Here is a 27,024-nt window from a genome sequence, read left to right as displayed (position 1 = left end):
TACAATTTATTATTGTTAGTATTATTATTATTATTGATCTTTGGAGTTGTATCCAGTTATATACAGTTCACTTGTTAATAAATTTGATGGCTTTGTCATTATAAATGATTTCCCATATATTTTTTATCTTTGCAATTTTGTAATACAATACCAATGGGTTCAAATGGTAAAATCAGCCATTTTGAAATCCAAAATTATGCAGGTTATATTTATCCTATCCCAAGAATGACCTCATATTTGAATTCCCCATTAAGAAACACATCATTTAGACACCTTGCATGTTAGGATTTCCTTCAGATTCATGTTGGCATCCATGTATGGCCAAGGGGTGAAAAATGGTAAAATCGGCCATTTTGAAATCCAAAATGATGTAGGTTAGAGTTATCCTATCCCAAAAATGAACTCATATTTGAATTCCCCATTAAGAAACACATCATTTAGACACCTTGCATGTTAGGATTTCCTTCAGATTCATGTTGGCATCCATGTATGGCCAAGGGGTGAAAAATTGTCAAATCTGCCATTTTGAAATCCAAAACAATGTAGGTAGGAGTTATCCGATTAGAAAAATAATCCCATATTTGAATTCCCCACAAAAAAACACATATTTTAGACACCCCACTCGATTGATTTTCCAAAAAAAAAAAGTATGGCCCGCCCTACCCCCGCGGCGACGTGGAGCTCTGCCGCGGCAGCATTATGCAGCCGTAATTCCCCCTCTTTTAACATCGACGGTTAGCTCAACTGGTTCGCTGCCTTGCAATGGATCCTGCGGTGCTTTGGTAACAAGTTTGAATCCCTTCAATCTCTTTTTTTTATTAAATTTTTTCGTGCATTCTTTCGCCGGTTAAGTTTAGGCATTGTTTCGGAGTTGGTTAAGGTTAGAAGGGTTAAGTTTAGGCGCTGTTTCGGAGTTGGTTAAGGTTAGAGTTTGTCTTAGAGCATGGCAATATTCTTTCGGAGTTGGTTAAGGTTATGGTTAAGTTTAGGCATTGTTTTGGAGTTGGTTAAGGTTAGGGTTAAGGTTAGGCATTGTTTCGGAGTTGGTTAAGGTTAGAAGGGTTAAGTTTAGGCGCTGTTTCGGAGTTGGTTAAGGTTAGAGTTTGTCGCAGAGAATGGCAATAGAATGCAGCCTATTTCCGCACGGGTCGGGACTGGGATGGTTCCAGGGACGGGGCGTCCAGGTACAAGGGGCGGGCCCGTCGCGTCCACTGGAGGCCTGTCAGCCCAGATCAAAATGACTGACAGGCCTGTCACCCAACAGGGGCTGAGCGGCATGAAAACTGGCATGAAGGGACCACAGAGACAGATCCTGGATAAGTCCTACTACCTAGGATTACTCAGGAGTAAGATCAACGAGCTGAACACAGAGTCCAGTAAACTGCAGAAGGAGATTGACACCTTCAACCAGGAGAACTCTGTCTACCTGTCCTATGAGAAGAGAGCTGAGGGACTGGCTGGTGAGATTAAAGACATGCAGGGTCACCTGGCCGACTACAACATGCTGGTTGACACGTTGAACACAAACACGGAGATGGAGGAACTTACGAACGATGTCAAGATGCTAAAAGCCAGGCGGCTAAGTGGCATTCATGATGAAACATAATACCTATTGTTGTGAAGGGCCAGATTAAACCGAATATATATATTTATTTATATATATATATTTAATTGTATTTGTATATTCTCTAATATTCCCTGATATCCCTTGTATATTCCTTGTACAATATGCATTGAATATCCATTCTAGCCTACTGAACATCCCATAATAGTCTCCATTCTACTATTGGTCGAGACCTTGGTGCCAGGCTGCCATACCCCCCAGACCCAGTTCAAACGTACCGCTCAACATGTACGAACAAGTCCTAGTTCCGCGTAGGAATCTGGCTACCGCACCACGAATGGTACTATTTGTTCATAGTGCGTATATATACTGCGCTACTAAAGTAGGACTTCCTTTTTAGTCCAGTTTCTTACCCTCCAATAGAGTGACAGACGTAAAGCCTCCCCGCGACGCCACGTGTGGGAGTAAGGCCAAGTTCGGCCTACCATCGGTATTGAGACATCGTGTATATTAATATTTGAATAGTCATATTTGGCACTATATCGTCGAGTTGGACGTAGTCTATTAAGCTAATAATAGTCTATTCATATGTAGTGCTTCGTGCGGTGAGAATACTATCGTAGTCAGTACCCCCATCGTTTCGGGTAGAACTGGCTGCTTATCCAGGGTGGCCGACCCCATGTGAGGCTGCACCCGAGGAGCCCCAGAGCCGACGAGCGAGTGGACCTGCATACCGGATTATTCTACCGACGACAGCCCGCCTTCCCAGGCACGGATTATGCTTTGTATACAGTGATTATTCTATGGATAAAGACCAACACTGCCGTGTGTTGGAAACCCCCCCCCCGGAGAGGACGACAGGTGAGGAGACGCTCTACACGACGAGGTCGCTTCACGTCTCTCCATCGTGGACCGGAGGAAGCCGGCCCACAGAGAGTCCAACTGCTTTCATCTGTGGATCGAGGATCGCTGAGGCACCGAGCCGCACAACCGTGGGTTCTCCCAGGATACCCTCGGCCAGACGGATACAGCCAGACTCTACCCCCCCCCCCCTTCTCCAGTTGTCTTACAAGCGACCGGAATTCCCCCCTAGTGTATCCAGTTCTATAATCATTAAAGTATCATTGCTATTATTCCTTAAATATTCCAGGTTGTATATTTACCGCCTGCGCCACCAGAGATTGGACGTTCTCTATTGATATACCAACGAATACTCATTTGCCATAAAAGTGCATCCTATTTCAAATCATAAATGTAATTAAGTGATTGCTCTACATACCTTTTGTTATGTAGTGCTGTCAGGCGATTAAAATGTTTAATCTAATTAATTACAGGTTTTGTAATTAATTAATCTAATTAATCGCATTTTAATCGCATATTTATATTTCATATTCATATAAATATTTAAAATTCAAGGACATTACATTATTGTAGCAGGTGACTGATCAATTAAATACACCAAGAAGAATGCTTTAGAAATCAATTTTATTAAATAAATAAAATAAATAAAATGAAAACATACCTCTCAATAAGGTAACATTTGTTGCTGATACAGCTAACAGTTTACACTAAGCTACAGTATCCTCAAATCAGGGTCTACTGCAGGGTCTACTGCAGGATCTAGTGCAGGGTCTACTACAGGGTCTACTGTATGCATGACATCTATTCCTCAGCTTGTTTACATTGTCTGAGTGTAAGGCTGCCCTCTTCTTTTGGACTATGTGACCTGCAAGTGAAGAATGCTTTAGAAATCAATTCTATTAAATTGAATAAATAAATAAATAAAATGAATGAAAACATACCTCTCAATAAGGTAACATTTGTTGCCGATACAGCCAATAACAGTTTACACTAAGCTACAGTATCCTCAAAAATCAGGGTCTAGTGCAGGGTTTACTACAGGGTCTACTGTATGCATGACATCTATTCCTTGAGCCAATTGCTAAGACAAACAAGCTTCAGCTTGTTTACATTGTCTGTGTGTAAGGCTGCCCTCTTCTTTTGGACTATGTGACCTGCAAGTGAAGAATGCTTTAGAAATCAATTTTATTAAATTGAATAAAATAAAATGAATGAAAACATACCTCTCAATAAGGTAACATTTGTTGCTGATACAGCCAATAACAGTTTACACTAAGCTACAGTATCCTCAAAAATCAAAACAGCCCACAGCAAGCTAGTGTCTGGGGGCATGACTACAGGGTCTAGTACAGTGTCTACTACAGTGTCTGGGGGCATGACTACAGGGTCTAGTACAGTGTCTACTACAGTGTCTGGGGGCATGACTACAGGGTCTAGTACAGTGTCTACTACAGTGTCGGGGGTCTTTATCCATGGAATAATCAAAGTATACAAAGCATAATCCGTGCCTGGGAAGGCGGGCTGTCGTCGGCAGAATAATCCGGTATACAGGTCCACTCGCTCGTCGGCTCTGGGGCTCCTCGGGTGCAGCTTCACGTGGGGTCAACCACCCTGGATAAGCAGCCAGTTCTCTGCCCGAAACGATGGGGTACTGACTACGGTAGTATTCTCACCGCACGAAGCACTATATATTAACAGACTATTATTAGCTTAATAGACTACGTCCAACTCGACGATATAGTGCCAAATATGACTATTCAAATATTAATATACTGACTACAGGGTCTAGTACAGTGTCTACTACAGTGTCTGGGGGCATGACTACAGGGTCTACTACAGTGTCTGGGGGCATGACTACAGGGTCTAGTACAGTGTCTGGGGGCATGACTACAGGGTCTAGTACAGTGTCTGGGGGCATGACTACAGGGTCTAGGGGCATGACTACAGGGTCTAGTACAGTGTCTACTACAGTGTCTGGGGGCATGACTACAGGGTCTAGTACAGTGTCTACTACAGTGTCTGGGGGCATGACTACAGGGTCTAGTACAGTGTCTACTACAGTGTCTGGGGGCATGACTACAGGGTCTAGTACAGTGTCTACTACAGTGTCTGGGGGCATGACTACAGGGTCTAGTACAGTGTCTGGGGGCATGACTACAGGGTCTACTACAGTGTCTGGGGGCATGACTACAGGGTCTAGTACAGTGTCTGGGGGCATGACTACAGGGTCTAGTACAGTGTCTGGGGGCATGACTACAGGGTCTAGTACAGTGTCTGGGGGCATGACTACAGGGTCTAGTACAGTGTCTGGGGGCATGACTACAGGGTCTAGTACAGTGTCTGGGGGCATGACTACAGGGTCTACTACAGTGTCTGGGGGCATGACTACAGTGTCTACTACAGTGTCTGGGGGCATGACTACAGTGTCTACTACAGTGTCTGGGGGCATGACTACAGTGTCTACTACAGTGTCTGGGGGCATGACTACAGGGTCTAGTACAGTGTCTGGGGGCATGGTCTACTACAGTGTCTGGGGGCATGACTACAGGGTCTGGGGGCATGACTACAGGGTCTAGTACAGTGTCTGGGGGCATGGTCTACTACAGTGTCTGGGGGCATGACTACAGGGTCTACTACAGTGTCTGGGGGCATGACTACAGGGTCTAGTACAGTGTCTGGGGGCATGGTCTACTACAGTGTCTGGGGGCATGACTACAGGGTCTGGGGGCATGACTACAGGGTCTAGTACAGTGTCTGGGGGCATGACTACAGGGTCTAGTACAGTGTCTGGGGGCATGGTCTACTACAGTGTCTGGGGGCATGACTACAGGGTCTACTACAGTGTCTGGGGGCATGACTACAGGGTCTACTACAGTGTCTGGGGGCATGACTACAGGGTCTACTACAGTTTCTGGGGGCATGACTACAGGGTCTACTACAGGGTCTGGGGCATGACTGCAGGGTCTAGTGCAGGGTCTAGTGCAGGGTCTACTGTATGCATGACAAATCTATTCCTTGAGCCAATTGCTAAGACAAACAAGCTTGTTTACATTGTCTGAGAGTAAGGCTGCCCTCTTCTTTTGGACTATGTGACCTGCAAGTGAAAATAGCCTCTCACATGGCACAGAGGTAGCAGGAGTAGCCAGATATTTGCGAGCAAGAGGAGACAGCTGTCCATAGGCTTTTGCGTGAGCTGCCCACCACTCCAGTGGACAGTCATTCATTCCGATGCTGGGCTCAGCTTTGTAGAGGTCTAATTGTCCTGACAGTACCCTGACTTCATCTGAATCAGAGTCTGAAGACAGCAGGAGGAGGGTCCTCTTCGCTGGTGGCTCGTCCTCTGTGGCTTGTGGAGCAGCTTTGTCTGCTTCTGGTCCTGGCAGCATCTCTTTAAGCCAGGTCCACACCTAATAAGAGGGACAATTAATTAGTTGCATAGGACTTTTCATGACAGCCTAAGGACTTAACACTGGTCTTCTCATTCACACACACACCTCATCCCTCTCGTCCTTTGGTACGCTCTTCAAGTCCTTGAATCGCGGGTCGAGGGCTGTAGCCAGCTTCAGCCATCTGTTGTTGAGGGTCGCTTTGCGTGCGTCCAGGTCCTTCGTGAAGCTGGCCTTGAACTTTACCATGTAGCCCGGATCCTCCTCGTTGAGGTCCATGATGCGGTTTAGGTGGCAGAGTGCGGGGAGCACCACAGAGCATGAGACGTAGGTTTCCCCTCCAAGGAGCTCAGTCACATACCTGCAGTGAAACAAGAGAGCGAGAGAGAAAGAGGTGAAGGTGTGTGTATGAGAGGGAGATAGGTGTGTGTATGGGGGAGAGAGGGGGGGTGAGGTGTGTGTATGGGAGAGAGATAGGTGTGTGTATGGGGGAGAGAGGGGGGGGGTGAGGTGTGTGTATGGGAGAGAGAGGGGTGAGGTGTGTGTATGGGGGAGAGAGGGGGGGGGTGAGGTGTGTGTATGGGAGAGAGATATGTGTGTGTATGGGGGAGAGAGGGGGGGGTGAGGTGTGTGTATGGGAGAGATAGGTGTGTGTATGGGGGAGAGAGGGGGGGGGTGAGGTGTGTGTATGGGAGAGAGATAGGTGTGTGTATGGGGGAGAGAGGGGGGGTGAGGTGTGTGTATGGGAGAGATAGGTGTGTGTATGGGGGAGAGAGGGGGGGGTGAGGTGTGTGTATGGGAGAGAGATAGGTGTGTGTATGGGGGAGATTGGGGGGTGAGGTGTGTGTATGGGAGAGAGAGAGTGGGGTGTGAGGTGTGTGTATGGGGGAGAGAGAGAGAGGAGGGGGGTGTATGGGGGGAGAGAGAGAGGGAGAGACACTTACCTGCAGGGCTCAAGTACAAGCTCCAGCTTCTTCAGTTTGTCACACTCTGTGGGGGTCAGCATGGACAGCTTGTGGTTCTGTTGGGCCAAAGTGGCAGTCACAGCCTCCTGGTTCCTCAGGTACCGTGAGATCATGGCCAGTGTCGAATTCCACCTTCCAATTCAATAAAATAACTATTAGTCCCACTGGGGGTTGTTAATGCAGCATGATGCAATTGTACAGAATACAAAGAAATAAACACACACACACACTAAATTTACCCTAAGCATACAACAGGTAGTTAAACAGTCTCACCTTGTGGATACATCTTGTATCATGGGCTCTTTTGCTTGTCCGAGGGCAGTCTGCTGCTGCTGCAGTTCTTCTGTACTGGCAGGGCTGTGCTTGAAGTGGCCTACAATCTTGCGGCACTTTGCCAGGGTGGTGTCAAGGCTTCTGTCCTCAAGGGAGACTGTGATGGTTCTTTGCAGCACGTGTGCAGCACATGGCATGTGCTGGAACGGCATATAGCGCGCTGCTGCTATCATATTACGGGCGGAATCAGTCCCAATAGATGTGACTTTATCTTTTATATTCCACTCCTCTATTACGGTGTTGAACTGTTCAGCACACGCATCGGCGAAATGGCGGCCCACAGTTTTGGTCACCGTTAATGCAAATGATTGCAGTTTCCACTCAGTATCGATCAAGTGCACTGTGACACCCAAATAATTATGATTGCCCACCGACGTCCAGTGATCACCCGTTAGGGCCATTGGGCCAGCCCGTGCCAACACTTCTTCCCTCGCCTCCCTCTCTGTGTCATACATGTTGTGGATCCTTTTCATCACTGTAGCTCTCGAGGGTAGCTTGTAATTTGGGTCAGACGACGCTATTCGAAATGACTCCGCTAAACCCTTATCTTCCACTATAGCTATTGGCCTACAATATTTTGCTATCCACTTCGCGACGCTGTTGGTTAGTTTGTCTGTGGTGGATTTACTCAACCGTTTGCCTAACGGTAAGAGTGGTTTGACGAAGCGTGCGAGTTGCTCTGGAGCTAACGTTAGCTACACTGGAGCTGCTCGAACAACTTGCCTGGACATGTTTAGCGTTCATGTGATACGTTAGACTAGAGCAGCTTCGGTGATACGCAAATTCTTTTTGACATAAGCTACATATTACAATGGTCTTGTTTACTGTCCCATCTATATTCTTTTTGAAATTGAACTTGCCGTTCATAGGTCCCAGGAGTATCGCCTCGGGTGATGCTGACATCTTGTTCCAGCTGAGCTAATTCCTTTGTGTGTTTGTTTTGTTTGATAGACGACGCATGTGTGAAGTGACAATCAAGTAGGCTACGGGTCATTCAATGGGCCAAGTTTAATACGCCCAACTCAAGCGTGGATTTCAAAATAAAAGCGCACCGATTTGCCACTTGTCTAAAGTAAATATAGGTCGGCTGTAATTAATTTTGCGTCAATTTTCATAACGCGATAATTTGCTGTGTAATTAATTAATCTAATTAACGCGATAAACTGACAGCCCTAGTATTAATTATTATTAAACGCAGACTTTCGACTTGGTACATTTGTGTTGGATCGTTTCATCTACGTGGGAGTGTTTACCATAATTATTTATGCCTAGTACTGGGTGGCCAGAGTCTAAAGTACAAGAGGTAGTGGTAGTAAGTATCATATCTAACAATACAGTCAGGGAATTGTACCCCTCAGTTACAATTGGTCCTTCGAGCCGGATGGTAATTAGTGTAATATTAATATAGTGTTATTAATATTGAAATGGCCTATGATGAACACTCCACGAAACGATCCTCCTAACCAACACCCGCAGCGCGAACGACGGCTCCCTCAGTACTTAGAGGCTTACGCTGTCAGTCAACAACCTAGTCTTCTACTAACAGTAAACGCGGTAAAACTAGAAAGTAAAAGTATGTCTAACCCCAACGCCCAGACTACCCCGACCATAGAGGCCCCTACGGGTTCTAATGTAACTGACCAAGCTCACGGTGGGGACCAGTGGGAACCAGACATGACTTCACACCCCGCCAGTACTGAAGAAGTAGTCCCCGATGAGTCCCGGGAGGAATACAACGCTACCGAGAGAGAACTCGGCACGGAAGAAGACGGGGAGAGCACCGTGGAGATAGAGCTCCAAGGCTCCGCAAGGAGTACCCCGAGGGAAGGCTCCCCTATACAACCGCCTTCTCCCAGCGAGGCAGAGAGGACCCTACAGCAGGCCTTCCTCATCAGCCTGAACGCCGCTGCTGAACGCGACCGACTGCAGATCCAGCAGCGGAGCGAAGAAGAGCATATACGTCTAGAAATAAGACGCATTCAGATGGAAGAGAATGTGGCCCGAGACCGAGCAGACAGCCAGCGAGCAGCTGCTGGTGCTCTACGGGACGCAGAGCGCGACAGACAGCAAGCGCAACTAATAGAACAGCTGATCAGACGGACAACACCCTCTCCCTCCGCCAGAGGCTCCAGGAACTCGTCTAGACACACCTCCAGGGCGGCATCCCCTAGCCGAGTAAACAACCCTGAACTTGACCAACAGACGAGGTCTATACCCCCCACAGACCACCTCCCCCCACCGGTCCAAGCGAGACCTAGCAACCGGGAAGGAGCAGCATATCCTGTGGAGAGGCTAAACCAGAGACTACAAGCACTGGATAACCTAACTGAAGACGAAGAGGAAGAGGAGGAGAACCGCGCCCGATGACAGCACAGTACTCTACCGGACCAGGAGGTCCGGTACAGCCCAGGCTATACTCCCGCGGAGCTGCGCTACAGACCCCCGACTCTATACACGGGTGAGCACGACGCACGACCCGCACCGAGGAACAGCACCTGGACAAGCGGGCCATGGTACACTGCCGGTACCAGCCCATACCAAGGAGCGGGAGGAGACTCGCCTAGGAGGCCTCTCCCCCAACGCTCGCCGATGTATCCACAGTCAGCGTCATACATTGGCACGCCTATGGTACCCGACTTCACCCAAGAGAACCGGGCCCAGTATACAGAACTCCGCATGTGTCTGGAGACCATGTTGGTGGATGTATTGGATGAACGCCATAAATACGCCATCCTACTGAAGCACTTAAAGGTACCCTGCGCACATAATATAGCGCTCGCCTACGCGACTTCCACCACCCCATACACAGCAGCGCTGGTAGCATTGGACCAGAGGTATGGGCGCATATGGGATTACGTGATCCAGGAGATCCGACACATCGACCGCTTACCCCCAGCAATAGACAATCGAGCACTGGACGACCTGTCCATCAGAGTGCAGTCCCTGGTAGGGATGTTGGGAGCGCAGAGAGAGAAGGGGAGGCATGAACTTTACGCCAACTCAAATGTGGAAAGGATCTTGGAGAAGCTGCCGCCCGCTCGACAGGAGCATTTTAGGCGGCAGAGAGACCACCGAGACCCGAATGGCCCCGAACCGAACCTCCTCGATCTAGCAGACTTCCTGGCGAGAGAAGTCAGCAGCCTACGGCTAGATACATTCGGACGGAGCACCCCTGGCTCCAGAGAAGGAACCAGACGACTAAATGATGGAAGAAGATCGGTGACTGTGATGCACCAATCGGAGTCAGTACCGAGCAGCAGGAGCCACAGTACCCCCTCCAGAACGGAGAAGTGGAAGATAGTGTGCCCCTACTGTGAGAAAGAACACTGGCTAGCGCAATGTGACTCCTTCCCCAAGCTGAACGCGGAGGAAGCAAGTCAATGGATAAAGTCCAACAAGCGCTGTTTTCGCTGTGCGCGCTCACACATGGCAGCCGAATGCCGCTTAAAGAAAAGGTGCACCAAGTGCGATGGAGCCCATCTGGACATACTTCACGACAGTAACAGACGGCGCCCTTCACTCGCACCATCCAGCAGCAAAGCGAGCGCCATGTACATCGATCCCGCCAGCAGCAGTGGAGCCCGAGTACTCCTAAAAGTAGTGCGTGTGACACTAAGCTACCAGAATAAAGTCCTGGACACTTACGCCGTCCTCGATGACGGGTCAGAGAAGACCCTTCTGCTCGCCTCCGCTGCGGCCCAGCTAGGGCTGCGGGGAAGCGAAACCCAAATGACAATTCGGACAATAAGACGAGATTTGAAGACGATAAAGGGCGAGAATGTCTCATTCTCTATCGCAGCAAGCGGCCAGCCTGAGCGACGGTACCAGATTACAGACGCTTTCACCAGCCAAGAAATAGGACTGTCGCGGTACACATACCCCGTCGCCAAGCTGATGGAGAAATATGCACATCTGCGCAAGTTACCGATCCCGCTCATAGACAATGCTATGCCGACCCTGTTGATAGGCTCCGACCATGCAGACCTCATTGTCCCGATAGACCGGGTTCATACCGGACCCCGAGGCTGTCCTGCAGCAGTCGAGACCCGTTTGGGATGGACTCTCCAAGGCCCGCTCGCCAAATCTCTCAACCGAAGTACAGCCACTAGATGTCTCCACTCCCGAGTCACAGAGGGAGAAACCGCACTCCTGCAACACGTAGAGCGGCTATGGACCTTGGAACAAATGCCCTTTAAGAACGGAAAGAAAGACATTCGCTTTAAAGATGACATTTACGCCATTCACCTCCTCGAGACAGGGACCAAGAGAGTCCCGGTCAACGGCGTGTTGAGATACGCCACGCCACTCCTGCGGCGAGAAGGAATGCCTACTTTCCACGCCAAGACAGACGCCACAGAACGGTACCTGCTGAACACGGAGCGGCGCTTAGCCAAGAACCCCGCCCAAGAGAGTGTATACCGCGCTGAGATTGAGAAGCTCATCACAGCGGGACACGTCACAAAGATGGACATTAAAGAGGCTGACCAGACCACTGAATCGTGGTACGTGCCTCACCACAAGGTCCATCACAACGGTAAAGACCGCATAGTATTTAACTGCAGTTACCAGATCGGATCCCAAAATCTGAATAAAGAGTTACTGCCCGGTCCCACACTCGGCCCCTCCCTACTCTGCGTTCTACTCCGCTTCCGCCAGGAAAGGGTGGCCATCAGCGGGGACATTAAAGGAATGTTCCTGCAGGTGAGATTAGTAGAGGAGGACAAGCCCCTGTTACGGTTCCTATGGAGAGAGAAGCCAGGAGATGAGCACCCAGCCATCTACCAATGGGAAGTCCTCCCCTTCGGAACGACGTGCAGCCCCTGCTGTGCTACATTTGCACTACAGAAACATGTAGCAGAGGACCCAGCAGCGGACGAAGAGGTCCGACACAGCGTAAAGAACAGCTTCTACGTAGACAACTGTCTACAAAGCCTTTCAACCCAGGAAGAAGCCGAGGCTCTCCTGATTAAACTCCGCGCCTCATTGATCAAAGGCGGCTTTGATCTCAGGCAGTGGGCCAGCAGCGATCCGCAAGTACTGCGCAGCCTCTCCTCCGAGGACAAGGCAGCCAGCAGCGAGACCTGGATGGCTACAATCCCGGGAGAAGCCCAGGAGATGACCCTGGGATTGGTGTGGCGATTCAAAACAGATTCGCTTCACTACAGACACAAGCCCCTGACTACGGAGCAGGGAAGGCCGGCGGCAGCGCCGACCACCAGACGGAGTGTGTACACAACACTCGCCCGACAATATGACCCGCTAGGATGTATTCTACCGTACACGACCAGGGCAAAAATGATTGTACGAGCATTGTGGGACAAGGACCAGGGCTGGGACGACCCCATTCCCGCACACCTTGTATCCACCTGGAGAGAGTGGGAGATGGAGCTCCACTCACTCCCAGGCGTTAATATGCGCCGAAGCTACTTCCCACCCACGGTGAGGCCAGAGACATGTAAAATGGACTTACACGTCTTCAGTGACGCCTCAGAGGTCGCATACGGATCAGTAACGTACTTGCGGGCCCAAGAAGAGGGGGGAGAGATCTACACAGCATTTGTCCTCGCCCGCTCGAGAATAGCCCCACGCAAGCAACAATCTATCCCACGTCTAGAGCTCTGCGCAGCCCTAGCCGGAGCGCACCTAGCCACGCTCATCCAACGTGAGCTCACCATACCGGTGTCTAGAACAATCCTGTGGTCAGATTCCACGACAGTACTCGCCTGGATCAAATCGGACTCATGCAAGTACAAAGTCTTCGTGGGAGTCAGAGTCACCGAGATTCAAGACTTAACCGAAGAGTTAACCGGAGAAACAGAGTGGCGCTACGTTGATACAAAACAGAACCCAGCTGACGTCATCACCCGGGGAATGCCCCTAGATGACCTCACCCGTCGCAATGTCTACAGTGACGGCCCAGCATTCCTAAAGCTCCCGGAAGGAGAGTGGCCCACGCCTATCCCGAGGGAAGCCAGTCAAGAGGAGGCTGAGAATAAGAAACCTATGTTCTGTGGATTGAGCACTGTTATCTCCGCAGACCCCAACATAGATGATTGCACTACCATAGAGAGTGCACAACAAAGGACATTCCTACTGCACTACCTACAGTCTCTACAGACCCGCCAGAAGTGGGTAAAGGAGAGAGACAATTTGACAGAAGGAACAGTCGTCATGATTATTGATCAATCACTGCCCAGAGCTATGTGGCCGGCCGACCGCGTAAGCAAAGTGATCACCGGTGCCGACGGCAAGGTCCGAGCAGCTGAAGTGCTTGTCCAGGGGCGTACTTACACCCGTCCCGTGGCGAGGCTCATAGAACTGCCCCGACTCCCAGACACAATCGATGATGACCATGACCCTATAACCCTATGACTTTGTGAAGTTGACTGACCCCTACAGCAAACCCTTATGTGTAAATAGACAACGCGATTAATCTGTCTCTGCTTAACTGATTAGGTCTGGGACCAATCAGGGGGTGGCTGTTGTGAAGGGCCAGATTAAACCGAATATATATATTTATTTATATATATATATTTAATTGTATTTGTATATTCTCTAATATTCCCTGATATCCCTTGTATATTCCTTGTACAATATGCATTGAATATCCATTCTAGCCTACTGAACATCCCATAATAGTCTCCATTCTACTATTGGTCGAGACCTTGGTGCCAGGCTGCCATACCCCCCAGACCCAGTTCAAACGTACCGCTCAACATGTACGAACAAGTCCTAGTTCCGCGTAGGAATCTGGCTACCGCACCACGAATGGTACTATTTGTTCATAGTGCGTATATATACTGCGCTACTAAAGTAGGACTTCCTTTTTAGTCCAGTTTCTTACCCTCCAATAGAGTGACAGACGTAAAGCCTCCCCGCGACGCCACGTGTGGGAGTAAGGCCAAGTTCGGCCTACCATCGGTATTGAGACATCGTGTATATTAATATTTGAATAGTCATATTTGGCACTATATCGTCGAGTTGGACGTAGTCTATTAAGCTAATAATAGTCTATTCATATGTAGTGCTTCGTGCGGTGAGAATACTATCGTAGTCAGTACCCCCATCGTTTCGGGTAGAACTGGCTGCTTATCCAGGGTGGCCGACCCCATGTGAGGCTGCACCCGAGGAGCCCCAGAGCCGACGAGCGAGTGGACCTGCATACCGGATTATTCTACCGACGACAGCCCGCCTTCCCAGGCACGGATTATGCTTTGTATACAGTGATTATTCTATGGATAAAGACCAACACTGCCGTGTGTTGGAAACCCCCCCCCCGGAGAGGACGACAGGTGAGGAGACGCTCTACACGACGAGGTCGCTTCACGTCTCTCCATCGTGGACCGGAGGAAGCCGGCCCACAGAGAGTCCAACTGCTTTCATCTGTGGATCGAGGATCGCTGAGGCACCGAGCCGCACAACCGTGGGTTCTCCCAGGATACCCTCGGCCAGACGGATACAGCCAGACTCTACCCCCCCCCCTTCTCCAGTTGTCTTACAAGCGACCGGAATTCCCCCCTAGTGTATCCAGTTCTATAATCATTAAAGTATCATTGCTATTATTCCTTAAATATTCCAGGTTGTATATTTACCGCCTGCGCCTGAGATTGGACGTTCTCTATTGATATACCAACGAATACTCATTTGCCATAAAAGTGCATCCTATTTCAAATCATAAATGTAATTAAGTGATTGCTCTACATACCTTTTGCTATGTATTAATTATTATTAAACGCAGACTTTCGACTTGGTACATTTGTGTTGGAGTGTTTACCATAATTATTTATGCCTAGTACTGGGTGGCCAGAGTCTAAAGTACAAGAGGTAGTGGTAGTAAGTATCATATCTAACAATACAGTCAGGGAATTGTACCCCTCAGTTACACCTATGATATAGATTTGATTTGAGAATAATAGCAGGTCAGGCAGCTGAGTGGCGCAGTGGGCAAGGCGCTCGCCACTAACGCAGGAGATGCTGGGTTCGAGCCCAGCTCTCGGCGTTGCTTCCGGCTTGGCTGGTCGTTCATACTAATACAATAGGCAGTATTAGGGGGTGGGAAAGCCGGTGGGTGGGGATCGGACGTTGTGGACAGCGACTCCTACAGGTCGGTTGGTGCGCCTGTACAGCAGAATCAGGAAGTATCGGGGGCAGCGTGAGCCACGTGTTACTCCTTGCCGCTGAGAGATTGCGCTGTACAGGTGAAAAGATGCGTCAGCTGCCTCCTCGTGTACCGGAGGGGACACGTGATGCAAGGCTTGGTCCTCACTGCAGCCGACCAGTGGGAGGCATAGTCTAGCGACGTTCGAGACAGGGGAGGGAAGAATTGGATACTACGAAATTGGGATAGGAGAAAAATAGAAAAAATGGGGAGAAAAAAGTAGATAAAAAAAATAAAAGATGCTAAAAGCCAAGAACGACAGAGAGGCACAGAGTATAGACACTATCTTCACAGAGAGACGAGAGAAGGAGGAGATGATCAGGGTGGTAGAGCAGGAGATCGAGAGGGAGAAGCAAGCCGCCGATGACATCATCAAGAAGATGTCGCCCGACAAGCAGGACAAGTACGCAGAGATGAAGCTTGTCAACGAGGAGCTGCTGCAGGAGCAGTTTGCCCTCCAGGAGGAGTTAGACGGCCTGTTGACGCGGAAGGAGACGTAGGAAGCGGAGCTGAGTCACTCCCAGGTGAAGCAGGAGGCCGTGAGGTTCTACGAGATGCTGTCGGAGCTGGAGCTGAAACGTGACGCCATGGAGGCTGAAGACAAGAGCCTGGGGTCTCCACAGGAGGAGAAGGAGAAGCTATTCAAACAGGTCAAAGATAACAATCAAGAAATTGCAAGCATGGAAAGACAACTGACGGAGATAAAGGAGAGGAAGAGTCAGATCAACGAGGAGATCAGACGGCTGGACAACGACTTAGAGGAGTCGCAAGGGGAGCGTAACCAGAAGTACAAGGAGCTGAAAAAGAAGGAGGAAGATATCAACAGCTTCCTGGAGGTGTTTGAGGAGACCAGAGCGCAGGAGGAGGAGTAGGCCAAGCTAACCCAGAGCAACATCACCGCCCTGCTGGAGCACTCGAGTAGGAACATGGCCCGTATGAGTCAGATCTCCTCTGTCACGGCCAGTGAGCTTAGGACCATGCAGGAGGACCTGAGCTTCAAGGAGACTGAGATGGTCATCTCTCAGAGCACCGCTAAAGGACTCACACACAGGCCCGGACTGGCCATCGGGAGCACCGGGAGTTTTCCCGGTGGCCTGGCCTGCACAGATAAAAAAAAAAAATTATATAAAAAAAAAAAAGTATATATTTTTTTATTATACTTTTTTCTTTTTTTTGCCAGGCCATTGTTTCTAGTTGTGGCGGCGGCGCGGCGCGATAGTTAGATAACCTAGGTGGGTGGGGAACAACCAGGATTTCACTGTCTGCGACAGAGTTGGAGAACTATCTGACTCTCTCTCTCACACACACAATGGAGCCGTGCTGCCGCTTGTGATTGGTGGAGGCGGGACCAGGCGATACAACTGATTGACAGCGGAGGCGGCGAATGGAATGGCAGATGGCACACCCACTTTTCCGAAAGGAGTTGTTGATTGATTGATTGAAAACTTTATTAACAGATTGCAGAATGGGTACAATACAGTACAGCTCAATACACACAATTGTTAAGGGGATGCAGACCAGAGAAAGACTTTCGTCTTGTTTACATCAGGGTCCCCCATTTTCAATTCATCAGGACATATATGACATACATGACATACAGATAGACAGTACTGCTACATCTATACATTTATGACATACCAGATTTGCAAATACAGTACTGTTTGTGATACAAAAAGAGTACAGAAAAGGGAGTATATACATTTGACGTGAAATCTGTACATTGGAGGAGGTTGGGTGGGGTTGTGTGGTGGGGGTTGGGTAGGGAGGGGTTGGGGGGGGGAAACACTGTACAACTGTTAAATCTGACATTACAAAAAACAATATGTGGTGGTTATGATTGGGGCTGAAGTTGAATAAACAATGTATGAAAGAGAAAGTCAAAATAATTCCAAGATAATTCAAAGATTACACACCTTTGCCACATTGGCTACAAACATAATCACTGCAAAGTTATCAAAAAAATAAGAATCTGATCAGACACAAGGGTTAAGTTGTTGTTCCCTTTCTAATTTCCTCAAAAACATCTAGTCTAGTTAATGTGATCAATATTATTTGACAATTGATGTTTTTTGTTGGAAATTTCAGTCAGTGAGCTCATACTTTGAGCTCATTTTATAGTTAAAATGATTGAGACAATGCAATCTTCTGTCTTCGTTGTGCATGCATGCGTGTGCTCACCACATGCGATACATGTGTCACTATTCTGGCAGTGGCTACTGTTATTATAGTATTGTAATGAAAGGTCTGTTATTTAATGTTTGTGTAAAGGGCTATTTTAACCGTTGATGGGTAGTGCATCAGTAAAGTGAATATGGTATTGTGCTCTTGCTCTGTTTGAATAGGTGGAGAGAGTGGTTAACTGTATTATAATAGTAAATAGAAAAATATGTTGTGCTCTTGCTTTTTTCTTTTTGAAGGTGGAGAGTGTAGCATTGCTAGTGCCACAACAGTTTTATTTGAGGTTCATAACAGTACATTGTACTAAGCAATTGTTGGCTCATTAGTTTGTGATTCACATGCACTAAAATTCACCAGAATGCAGGAAATTAAGTCTTTGTAACAAAACATTTCCGGGTGGGGGACCCCCAGACCCCCCGCTTAAAAGGTGGCCTGATTGGGGCTATATTTCGCGCTATATCTCCCGGTATGAATTATTTCCCCAGTCCGGCCCTGCTCACACATGAGTCTCAGCGGCTGCAGCTGGAGCTCCAGAAGATGGAGCAGCTGGAGAGTAAGATTGTCAGTGACCTGGAGACCCTGAAGGAGCTTGTCAGCACCATGACCACGGAGCTGGACACGTACCGGGACCTGGACGCCCTGAAGACGGCTGCGGATTACAAGAAACAGCGGCTGGAAGAGGACAGAGTGTCTCTAACTCAGCACAGAGACACATTAAAGAGCACAAGAGCCTCATAGACGCCCTGCAGAACCACAAGTACTGAGCTGTGGACCACTTCCTGTCCCTGGGAGCAGACCTCTCCCCCCTTTCCTAGTTTCTCTTCCTGTATGGTCTGATAGAAGTCATGTATGACTGCGTCCTGCTCACAGACACCCCGGAAAAACAATGTCAAACTGAAATATTTTTCGATTGTTCAGTTCATGTACTTAAACTAATCTTCAAACGTGTGTTCCTGTTGGCCTATCACTGTTTGGGGAAATTGAGTGCACTTGGCAACAAGTCAACAACAACAACATGCCGCAAAATCAATGTTCTCCTTAGAGATACTAGAAATTACACTGATTTGCTCTGCATCTGCCTTGTGTTCTGCTTTACAGTTTACACCTGGGTGGAAACACCGTACTGTATGGTCATCAAGTATAAATGATTTGTAAATTATATATTATATAATTAGTTAAAAAATGTGTAATAGAGTTGCGTTGTTAACAAGTTATCTGGTTGTTATAGTACTCTGCCTCCTTGTGTATGAGCTGTAGCCTCTTTGACTTCGTTGGGTATCATGTAAATATGGCTGTATTATCTTCTCTCTTGAAGCGTACTTTGACACTTTGAACTTTTGAATAAAAGGAAACAAAGATTCATCAACACTCCACAGGTCAGCGCTCAGTCATTCCAAATGAATTCATCACAAATGAATCATGCATCACTCATTCAAAGACGAAACGAAGTTCTTCCCATGCAGTATATTTGTCAGTAGATGTGTCCAGGCAGTGGATGAGTCAAACAGACACATTCCTGTTTGAGTCTGTCCATTTCAGTGAGTCCGTGGTTTTAATAAATTTAATAAATGTGAATATGCTGTTATATGTATTACTACCACATATCCATTAAAGGTGCACCAGGTCGTTTTTTTGGGGAGGGGAAATTAACCTCTGAAAAGTCCAAATGCTGTATGATATATCTTTAGTAAAACAATGTTTAAAGAGAGAAACTGGATCCTTGGAGCACTGTTTGAAACTAGAAATTATGTGTTTGGCTGTGGTGCACCTACCCTCCCACCACCGTTACCATACAAAGCACCCTCTAAGTTGGTTCACTTTTTCAAAGGATTATTTTTTGGATTTGTGTCAGCCTCAGGATTCTAAACAATATTCAATTACTGTAGAGGTGATTTTCTCAACAAATGTTCTAGAATGTTCTAATATGATATCATACGGTGACATCACAAATGTTCTAGAATGTACTATTATGACATCATACTGTGACATCACAAATGTTCTAGAATGTTCTATTATGACAGCATACTGTGACATCACAAATGTTCTGATGTAGAATGTTGTATGATGTCATAATAGAACATTCTAGAACATTTGTGATATATAATATATGCAGGAAAGAAGATGTTCATTTCTCTGCTGGCAGCGTTCTCGTCGTGACTTGTTGTTTGGATGCAGCAGCTGGCTTCGAATGTAATTTTGGACAGAGTTGGGGCAGTATATACGCAGGAAAGAGGATAATCAGTTTACTAGGTGATTGTACGAGGCCACTCAGAAGTTGACAAAAAATAAATAGCACTGGCTAACCATAGCATTATTTGGTCAAGTTCCTTTGTAAGGAGTTAGTTTACATACGGTGTTCGTTTTTATTGTTGTATTACGCGGTTATTAGCGTCTTGAGAAAATGCATAACGCAATTTTGGCTGAGATAGCCTCATCAGGCTTTGCCATCCCTCCTGCCAATGCTGAAAACAAAGCTTTGGAAGATGAGATTCTAAGGACAGAAAATGAGAAGCTGCAGCTGGAGAACAAACTTGGACAACACAAGGACAGGAAACAAGCCATGTCTGAACACATAAAAAATGTCAGACAGGCGCCGTCTCACACTCATGATTTGTGCAAGGCTAGGGATAGAGAGTTTGAGGCGGAGAGACTCTTCAAAGCCATCGCAGAGCGAGAGACGGGTCGCCTGCGGCAGGAGAGCAGACACCTGGAGAGCGAGCTTGAAAACCTGAAAGAAAAACAACCCGCTCAAGAGAACAACATCAGCAAGGCCACTCAGAAGCTGGATGAACTGCGGAGCCAGCTGAACTGGGACAAGCAGACCCAGGACGCCTGGCTGGAGGAGTCGGCATGTGAGGACGAGCAGACCATGGCCATAGAAAAGTACGCCCAGCAGGACGAAAGCAGGATCAAGGCACTCACTTTAGCAATAGAGAAGAAGACAGAAGATGCCAACCTAAAGCGCAAGGCCCTGGACCATGAATTCACTGAGACGACATCAGCACAGATTGCTTTAGACAAGACTGCAGAGAACCTCCCACAGGCCCACTTCGAGAGACAGGAACTCATCTGCCAGTGGGAGAACACCATAGAACAGATTAGGAAACGGGATTCTGAAAGGCAGCAATGTGCAACGCAAATCGGCCTAGTCAACCAGGAAACCAGGGTGTGGAACGCTATCCTCAGAGAGAAGAGAGACTTCCTGGAGAGTGAGATGACCAACAACAAGAACAAGAAGAAGAAGATAGCCAAGGCTAGCCGCCTGGCAGCCAAACTGAGACAGGACTTCCAGGATCAGGAAAGCAACCGCAACCGGCTGCAGGACGAGTTGACGAGTATGAATACCACAGTGGACAGAGCAGCCACAGACCTCAGCAAACTGGACCAGAAGACCCTCAAACAGCAGGACATCATCACCGACCAGGACTTTCAGATTCAGCTGCTGGAGAGGAAGATGGCTCGAATGCATGGCCAGATAGAAGAGGAAAAGAAGATAGTAGAGAAGAAGACAAGTGAGCTGTCCGGTGCACTGGAGGAGAAGAAGACGACACTGAACATGCTCACCACCCAAGTCAAGAAGCTCCAGGACGATATTCGCTGTGTGAGGAAAGAGATGGAGAAGACAGGATGGCAGAGGAGTGACCTGATCACAAAGATAGAGGAGTTGAACCTGTTCAATGACACCTCCCCGAAGGATCTGAAGAAGCTCAGGCTCATCAAACAGGACACTATGGCGGACGTTAACATCCAGAAGCTGGAGATCAAGCAGCGGAGGGACCTGCTGTACAACAAGGCGGACACTGTGCTGTCCCTGGAGACCAGGAGGCTGGAGCTGCAGAGGGACATGAGGAAGAGAGAGGAGGACATCAAGGTCAACATGGAGATGCTCGGCAAAGAGGTCAAGATCGCCGATCAGGACAGACGGGGACTCAGTACCATGTTGCACGAGCGACTGTCCAAGATCGACAAGATGAGGAACCGCTATGAGATCCGGACCATCTCAATGGCTGCTCCTGAGGGGGAGGAGGAGAAATCACAGGTTTATTACATCATCAAGGCTGCTGATGAGAAAGAGACGCTGCAGCGAGAGGGAGACGCTCGGAATCACATGGTCCGGCAGAAGGAGAAGGAACTTATAGCATTCGAGAACACCCTCCACCTGATCAACAACTGTAACACCACCTACCGGAAGTCCTTGAACAAGGCAGACGAGTCCAGTGAAGAGTACCATGATAAGCTGCAGCTGGAGGAGCAGCTTAGGACAGCTGAGGAGAAATACAGATATAAGAAAAGACAGCTCAGAGAGATACAGGAAGACATTAAGGACATGAACAGCACCATGGACAGTCTCCTGCAGGAGGAGAGAGAGCAGAATGCACAGACTGAGGAGACACAGACTCACATCATCAAGCTGAAGAACGAGGTGTCTTCTCAGAAGGAGAAGCTGGTCAGAGCTGTTAAACAGTGCTCCAAGCGGACCCAGGAGATCCGCTCGGCCAGCAAGACCAATGTGGCGACGTTTGAGGAGAGGGACATTGAGCTGCGGGAGTTAAGGGACTTCAACAAGACTGTCAACAGGATGCTGCTGGAGGCCATGGAGGAAAGCCCTGGCCTTGACTCAGTGCTGGAGACGTACTTTCTGCAGGCCAACCTGCCTCTTCCATCTCCTGCTTCCACTCCCGCCAGCGGGCTGAGCTCCATGACCAGCTTCAGGACCAGCAGTGCACGCAGTTCAGTCTCTCTAAGATCCGCTGCATCTTCAGCCAGAAGCAGTCCCAGGTCTTCTGCAGTGCAGTCTGTCACACCCAAGACCCTGGAGTTGGACCTGGGTCTCTCTGTGACCTTCCCCCCACGTCCACTCAGCACCGCTAGCAGCCGTAGCAGCCGTAGCAGCAGCAGCCGCAGCCAGGGCAAGAGTCCATAGCCCGGGGGCCATCACAGCGTCGCTGACCTTCCTGTTGCTCTTTTTTTTTGTGATCAAATATTTTTATTTTCTTTTTTCAAACATGAAACAAAGACATATTACAAATCAATATATATATAAGGTCGCTGACCTTCCTGTTGCTCTTTGTAGTTATGTATACATAACATATATATTATACCACAATAAAATTAATGCTGGAAGAAATGGTGTTTCACTAATTCATTATTCATGGTATCTTAAAACTTTATTTTTTTTATCTTCTTTTTCTCCCCATTTTTCTCCCATCCTAATTTTGTATTATCCAATTCTTCCCTCCCCTGTCTCGAACGTTGCTAGACCATGCCTCCCACTGGTCGGCTGCAATGTGGACCAAGCCTTGCATCACGTGTCCCCTCCGGTACACGAGGAGGCAGCTGTCGCATCTTTTCACCTGTACAGCGCGATCTCTCAGCGGCGAGGAGTAATGCGTGGGAGGCTCACGCTGCCCCGTTGCTTCCTGATTCTACAGGCGCACCAACCGACCTGTAGGAGTCGCTGTCCACAACGTCCGATCCCCACCCACCGGCTTTCCCACCCACCGGCTTTCCCACCCCCTAATACTGCCAATTGTATTAGTATGAACGACCAGCCAAGCCGGAAGCAACGCAGAGAGCTGGGCTCGAACCCAGCATCTCCTGCGTTAGTGGTGAGCGCCTTGCCCACTGCGCCACTTAGCCGCCCCCATTTTGTCTTCTTGAAGTATTCTGTAGATTTGTCCAGTTGTGTTTTTGAGGTTATGGCTTTGGTGAGTCTTTATCATGTATTTCAGAAGGGGGTGGAGATCTTCAAGAGTTTTTCTCTCAAGTAGCTTCTTACTTGCAGGTATCGGTGGAAGTGATTACTAGAACAGGCATATCTATTAGCTTACATACTTTAAGTGACTACATACTGGGCGACAGTGGCTCGGGAGGAAGAGCAGTCGTCTGGTAATACGGAGGTTCCTGGTTTGATTCCCGCTCCTCCCGGGCAGCGTGTCGAAGTGTCCTTGAGCAAGACACTTAATCCCCAATTGCTCCTGATGAGCAGGTTGGCACCTTGCATGGTTGCGTCCGCCGTCAGTGTGTGAATGTGTGAGTGAATGGATAAAATGTGGGGAACAAATTTTTAAGCACTTTGGATAAAAGCTGCTATATAAATGCAGCCATTTACCACTCGTGTAGTGAACCTCACAAGATGGTGACCAGCAACCGTCTAATAGTGATGTGACGTTCGTGAACGATCCTATTCTTTTGAACGGCTCTTTGGTAGAACGAAGGGAACCGAGTCACTTGGTGGGAGCCGTTATTTTTATTGTTCGTTGTGCCCATTTCACCGCCTGCCCTGAATCCATTCCCCTTTAAGTGAACACGTGTGGATGTTGTTTTTATTAATCTAAATGCCACATGCAGTTTATTGTTCAAGTCAAAAGTTGTTATGAATCTAGTAAATTCATAACCGGTACAATAACATGTCACGTGGGACCCCTTCTGCTTTCTATAACTCTTAACACATTGGGTGCCACGCCCCTTTGCCCAGATAACCCCTTGAGTGCCAGCGCTTTAGTCAATGGGAGGTCGGGGATATTTGCGAACGCTTAAACTATGGGTCTAAAACACCCCTCGCTTATCAATGACTTGCTTGCAGTCAACATGTACGAAACGGAAAGTTTTTTCATTGGTACATTTCCATTTATACCGTTTTGAATACGAGTATAGTTCTAGTCATTTCAGAGAAATTCCACGATAATAGCCCTTTAGTGGAATACACAAAACACGTCATTAGGGCTGTCAGTTTATCGCGTTGATTAGATTAATTAATTACACAGCAAATTATCGCGTTATGAAAATTAACTCAAAATTCATTAATTTAATTTTTATTTTTTATTTTTTAAATATCATTCCATAAGAACGTATAATACACATTTACAGACTTTTTTTTTATATGGTCCATTTGCATGTTCTTGGTATCTGATTCTAGGGACATCTATGGATCTCAGGGAATGTATTCCCAGCGTCAGAAATACTGTGTCTGTTACTAGGCTTGAGTAAATTGTAATGAACCAAATGAGAATATCAATTAAATTTTTTTTTATCTTTGACTGTAAATAACACTATGCTCAAATTGACCAAACCTGAAAAATCTAAGCAAATTAATAGATGGAAGATGATTAAACAGAAGGTTTTGTAAATACAGTACTGAATTTTGCCATCCGGACACATGCAATTTGAAATATGATTATAGAATATAGAATATCAGGCATAAAATGGTTATGCAATTAAAATGTGAATCCTGTAATTAATTAGATACATTTTTTTAATCACCTGACAGTACTAGTCATTTTTCGGCTGATTTATGAATAGTTTTCAAATAAACGCTCGATTATCGATAGTATATGTGTACTTATGCACGCTGGAGAAGCAGGCTGAAAAATTATCCATGCCGTGCTTAGCGTTAACGTTACGCACGCACACACACACACATGTTGTGATCGCTGTGAAAAAAACATCTGATTACCCCAAAACCTCAGATCAGATGTTCTGCAAAAAGATTAATCCAATTCCTGATCGCCATTCCAAATATCGATCGCGTTTATTGATCCAACGTTATAGTCCGAAACACAATCGAAAGCTGCTCCGAGCCTCCCAAGTGAATGTGGTAACAGACACTGCTTTCCAGAGATGGGGAAACCCTGGACCGGAGTTTTTCTCTGATGCACATAGCCACTCAATCCAATCCAATGATGTGCATTACCATCCGGGTGACAATAGGGGGCGGTATTTGCCCTTTTCGAGCTCAGACCCATTCCCAATGATAACGTCAGGCTGGATGGATGAAAAATGTATGGATATCGCTAATAAAAGAAATAACGATTAAATAACGAGAAAACTCGTCATTGGCACTCAACGCATGGCGAGTTAGGACGAGAAATATCATCGTTGGCACTCAAAGTGTTAAGGATTAAGGATATAATGTTTTTTCCCCCTGTAAGAACAAATCAGGGATGTTTTCGGGGACAGGATATGGTCAAGGAAAGATTATTTAATTCAGGGACTGTCCCCGAATAATATCATACTCATGTTGGATATCATACATACATTCTAACGATTTGAGGCTTTTCCAGTTGCTTTAAGTAACCAAGTTTGAATCTGATCCAAATCCTATCCTATCATCATCCTAGTGATTATTCCGTGGATAAACCAAAGATTTTGATACAAGATTTTGATTTTGACCGATAAACCAAGTAACCCCCACCTCCTAAATAAATTTAAGAATGGTGAGAATATTTGAAGGGCTCTTGGAAAGGAACGAAACCAAAAGAGCCGTAATTCCCATCACTACCATCTAACTTCACACTTCATTGGCTAAACGGATGGTGACAGATCTGCCTGTTCCAGGAAGGTTCAAGCTGCCTGAGCTTCCAGTTCATCTAATCCAATAGTATCTGGTGGAGAGACAGAGGCATCATCAGACCCGTTCCGTTAAACCCCTGAATGAAAGATAATGCAAAATAGACAGATGAAGAGACACAATGGATCGATATGACTGTCTTCTTTGCACAATTTAATTGTTACTCACTCATTTATTTCCATATCAAGGCCATATATCATGTCATATTACTGGGAGAGAGAGAGTGTGAGGGGGCTGGGGAGGCGTCTACTGCACTGTCTGTCAAAGTAGATAAAAAGGACATAATTGTGATGGATCATGGTTTATGTGGGTTTTATTTTAGTTTATTCTAAGGTACTTTGGCTTTATCTCATCTTTCTGTGAGGGACAGCTGTCAATCACTGGCCTCTGCAGTTAATTGCCATGCGGCATGGCAGGTGGGGGGGCTTGATTGCCACCTGATTGGTGTCAGGTGTGCAGTGCCTTGAAGTAGGCTTGGTTGACTTGAGAGGAGTGTCTTCTAGGGTTTTCTCTGTCTCTACAGTGCTGTTGGGTTTTCTTGTTTTGGATCATTTGGCGCGCGCTTCAACTTCAACTTCAAACCTCAAATTACTTTATTTTCCTTTCGGAACTTTATTTGTGCAGTGGTTGAAAGACAAACATACAGTCACAATACATAGACACTCACCGCTATATATAAAAATAATTGTTAAAACTACAATAAAAAGACCACTATATAAAAAAACACCAACTACATTAAAACTACAGTACTTAAAGCATGATATATTAAAAACCATGTGGAGCAGTTCTGTATGTATATAAATAATAAATAATAGTAGTACAGGTACATAATATGTCCATCAGGTGGAAGGGGGAGTCTATTTTAAGTAGTCCAAAGTCCTTGGGGGGGGGGGGCAGTCCGGCCTCCACCAGACCTAGGTGTTCAGCAGTCTGATGGAGGTTGGCACGAAGCTACTTAAGCCCCTTTTGTTCAGTGATGAGGCTCTGTATCGACGGCCTGAGGGCATTAGGCCGGCATTTCACTACACACATGAGTGCATGCTTACCAACTGTCCGTCTGCAACACTACTGTTACAAAGGGTCAGATTAAACCGAATATATGTATTTATTGATTGATATATATTGCATAATATTTGTATATCGTTTGATATCCCTTGTGTATTCTTTGTACATATACACGGAATATCCCTTTAGCCTGGTACAGACCATAATATTTCGTTCTCTTATTG

The 27,024-nt window shown here is 47.1% G+C and overlaps 1 protein-coding gene and 1 pseudogene across 2 annotated transcripts; both read left to right on the top strand.

Annotated features, from left to right (window-relative positions):
* The first annotated feature begins 1,126 nt into the window (after window positions 1-1,126).
* LOC311231812 (intraflagellar transport protein 74 homolog) lies at window positions 1,127-18,183 on the top strand (annotated as a pseudogene). The gene is made up of 3 exons: window positions 1,127-1,583; window positions 15,517-16,318; window positions 17,931-18,183. The product of its transcript is annotated as an intraflagellar transport protein 74 homolog (transcript).
* A 1,663-nt stretch (window positions 18,184-19,846) lies between these two features.
* On the top strand, window positions 19,847-22,369 carry LOC311231811 (coiled-coil domain-containing protein 39-like; the record flags this gene model as incomplete). Its single annotated transcript, XM_084318435.1, has 1 exon — window positions 19,847-22,369. One exon carries the CDS (start codon window positions 19,847-19,849, stop codon window positions 22,367-22,369), a length of 2,523 nt encoding a protein of 840 aa, XP_084174561.1.
* Between the last annotated feature and the right edge of the window lie 4,655 nt (window positions 22,370-27,024).

This window comes from Notolepis coatsorum (genome assembly GCF_963971535.1).
Source record: "Notolepis coatsorum genome assembly, chromosome: 7".
In the NCBI taxonomy this organism is placed as follows: Eukaryota; Metazoa; Chordata; class Actinopteri; order Aulopiformes; family Paralepididae; genus Notolepis; species Notolepis coatsorum.
This window is presented reverse-complemented; position numbering and strand designations above follow the sequence as displayed.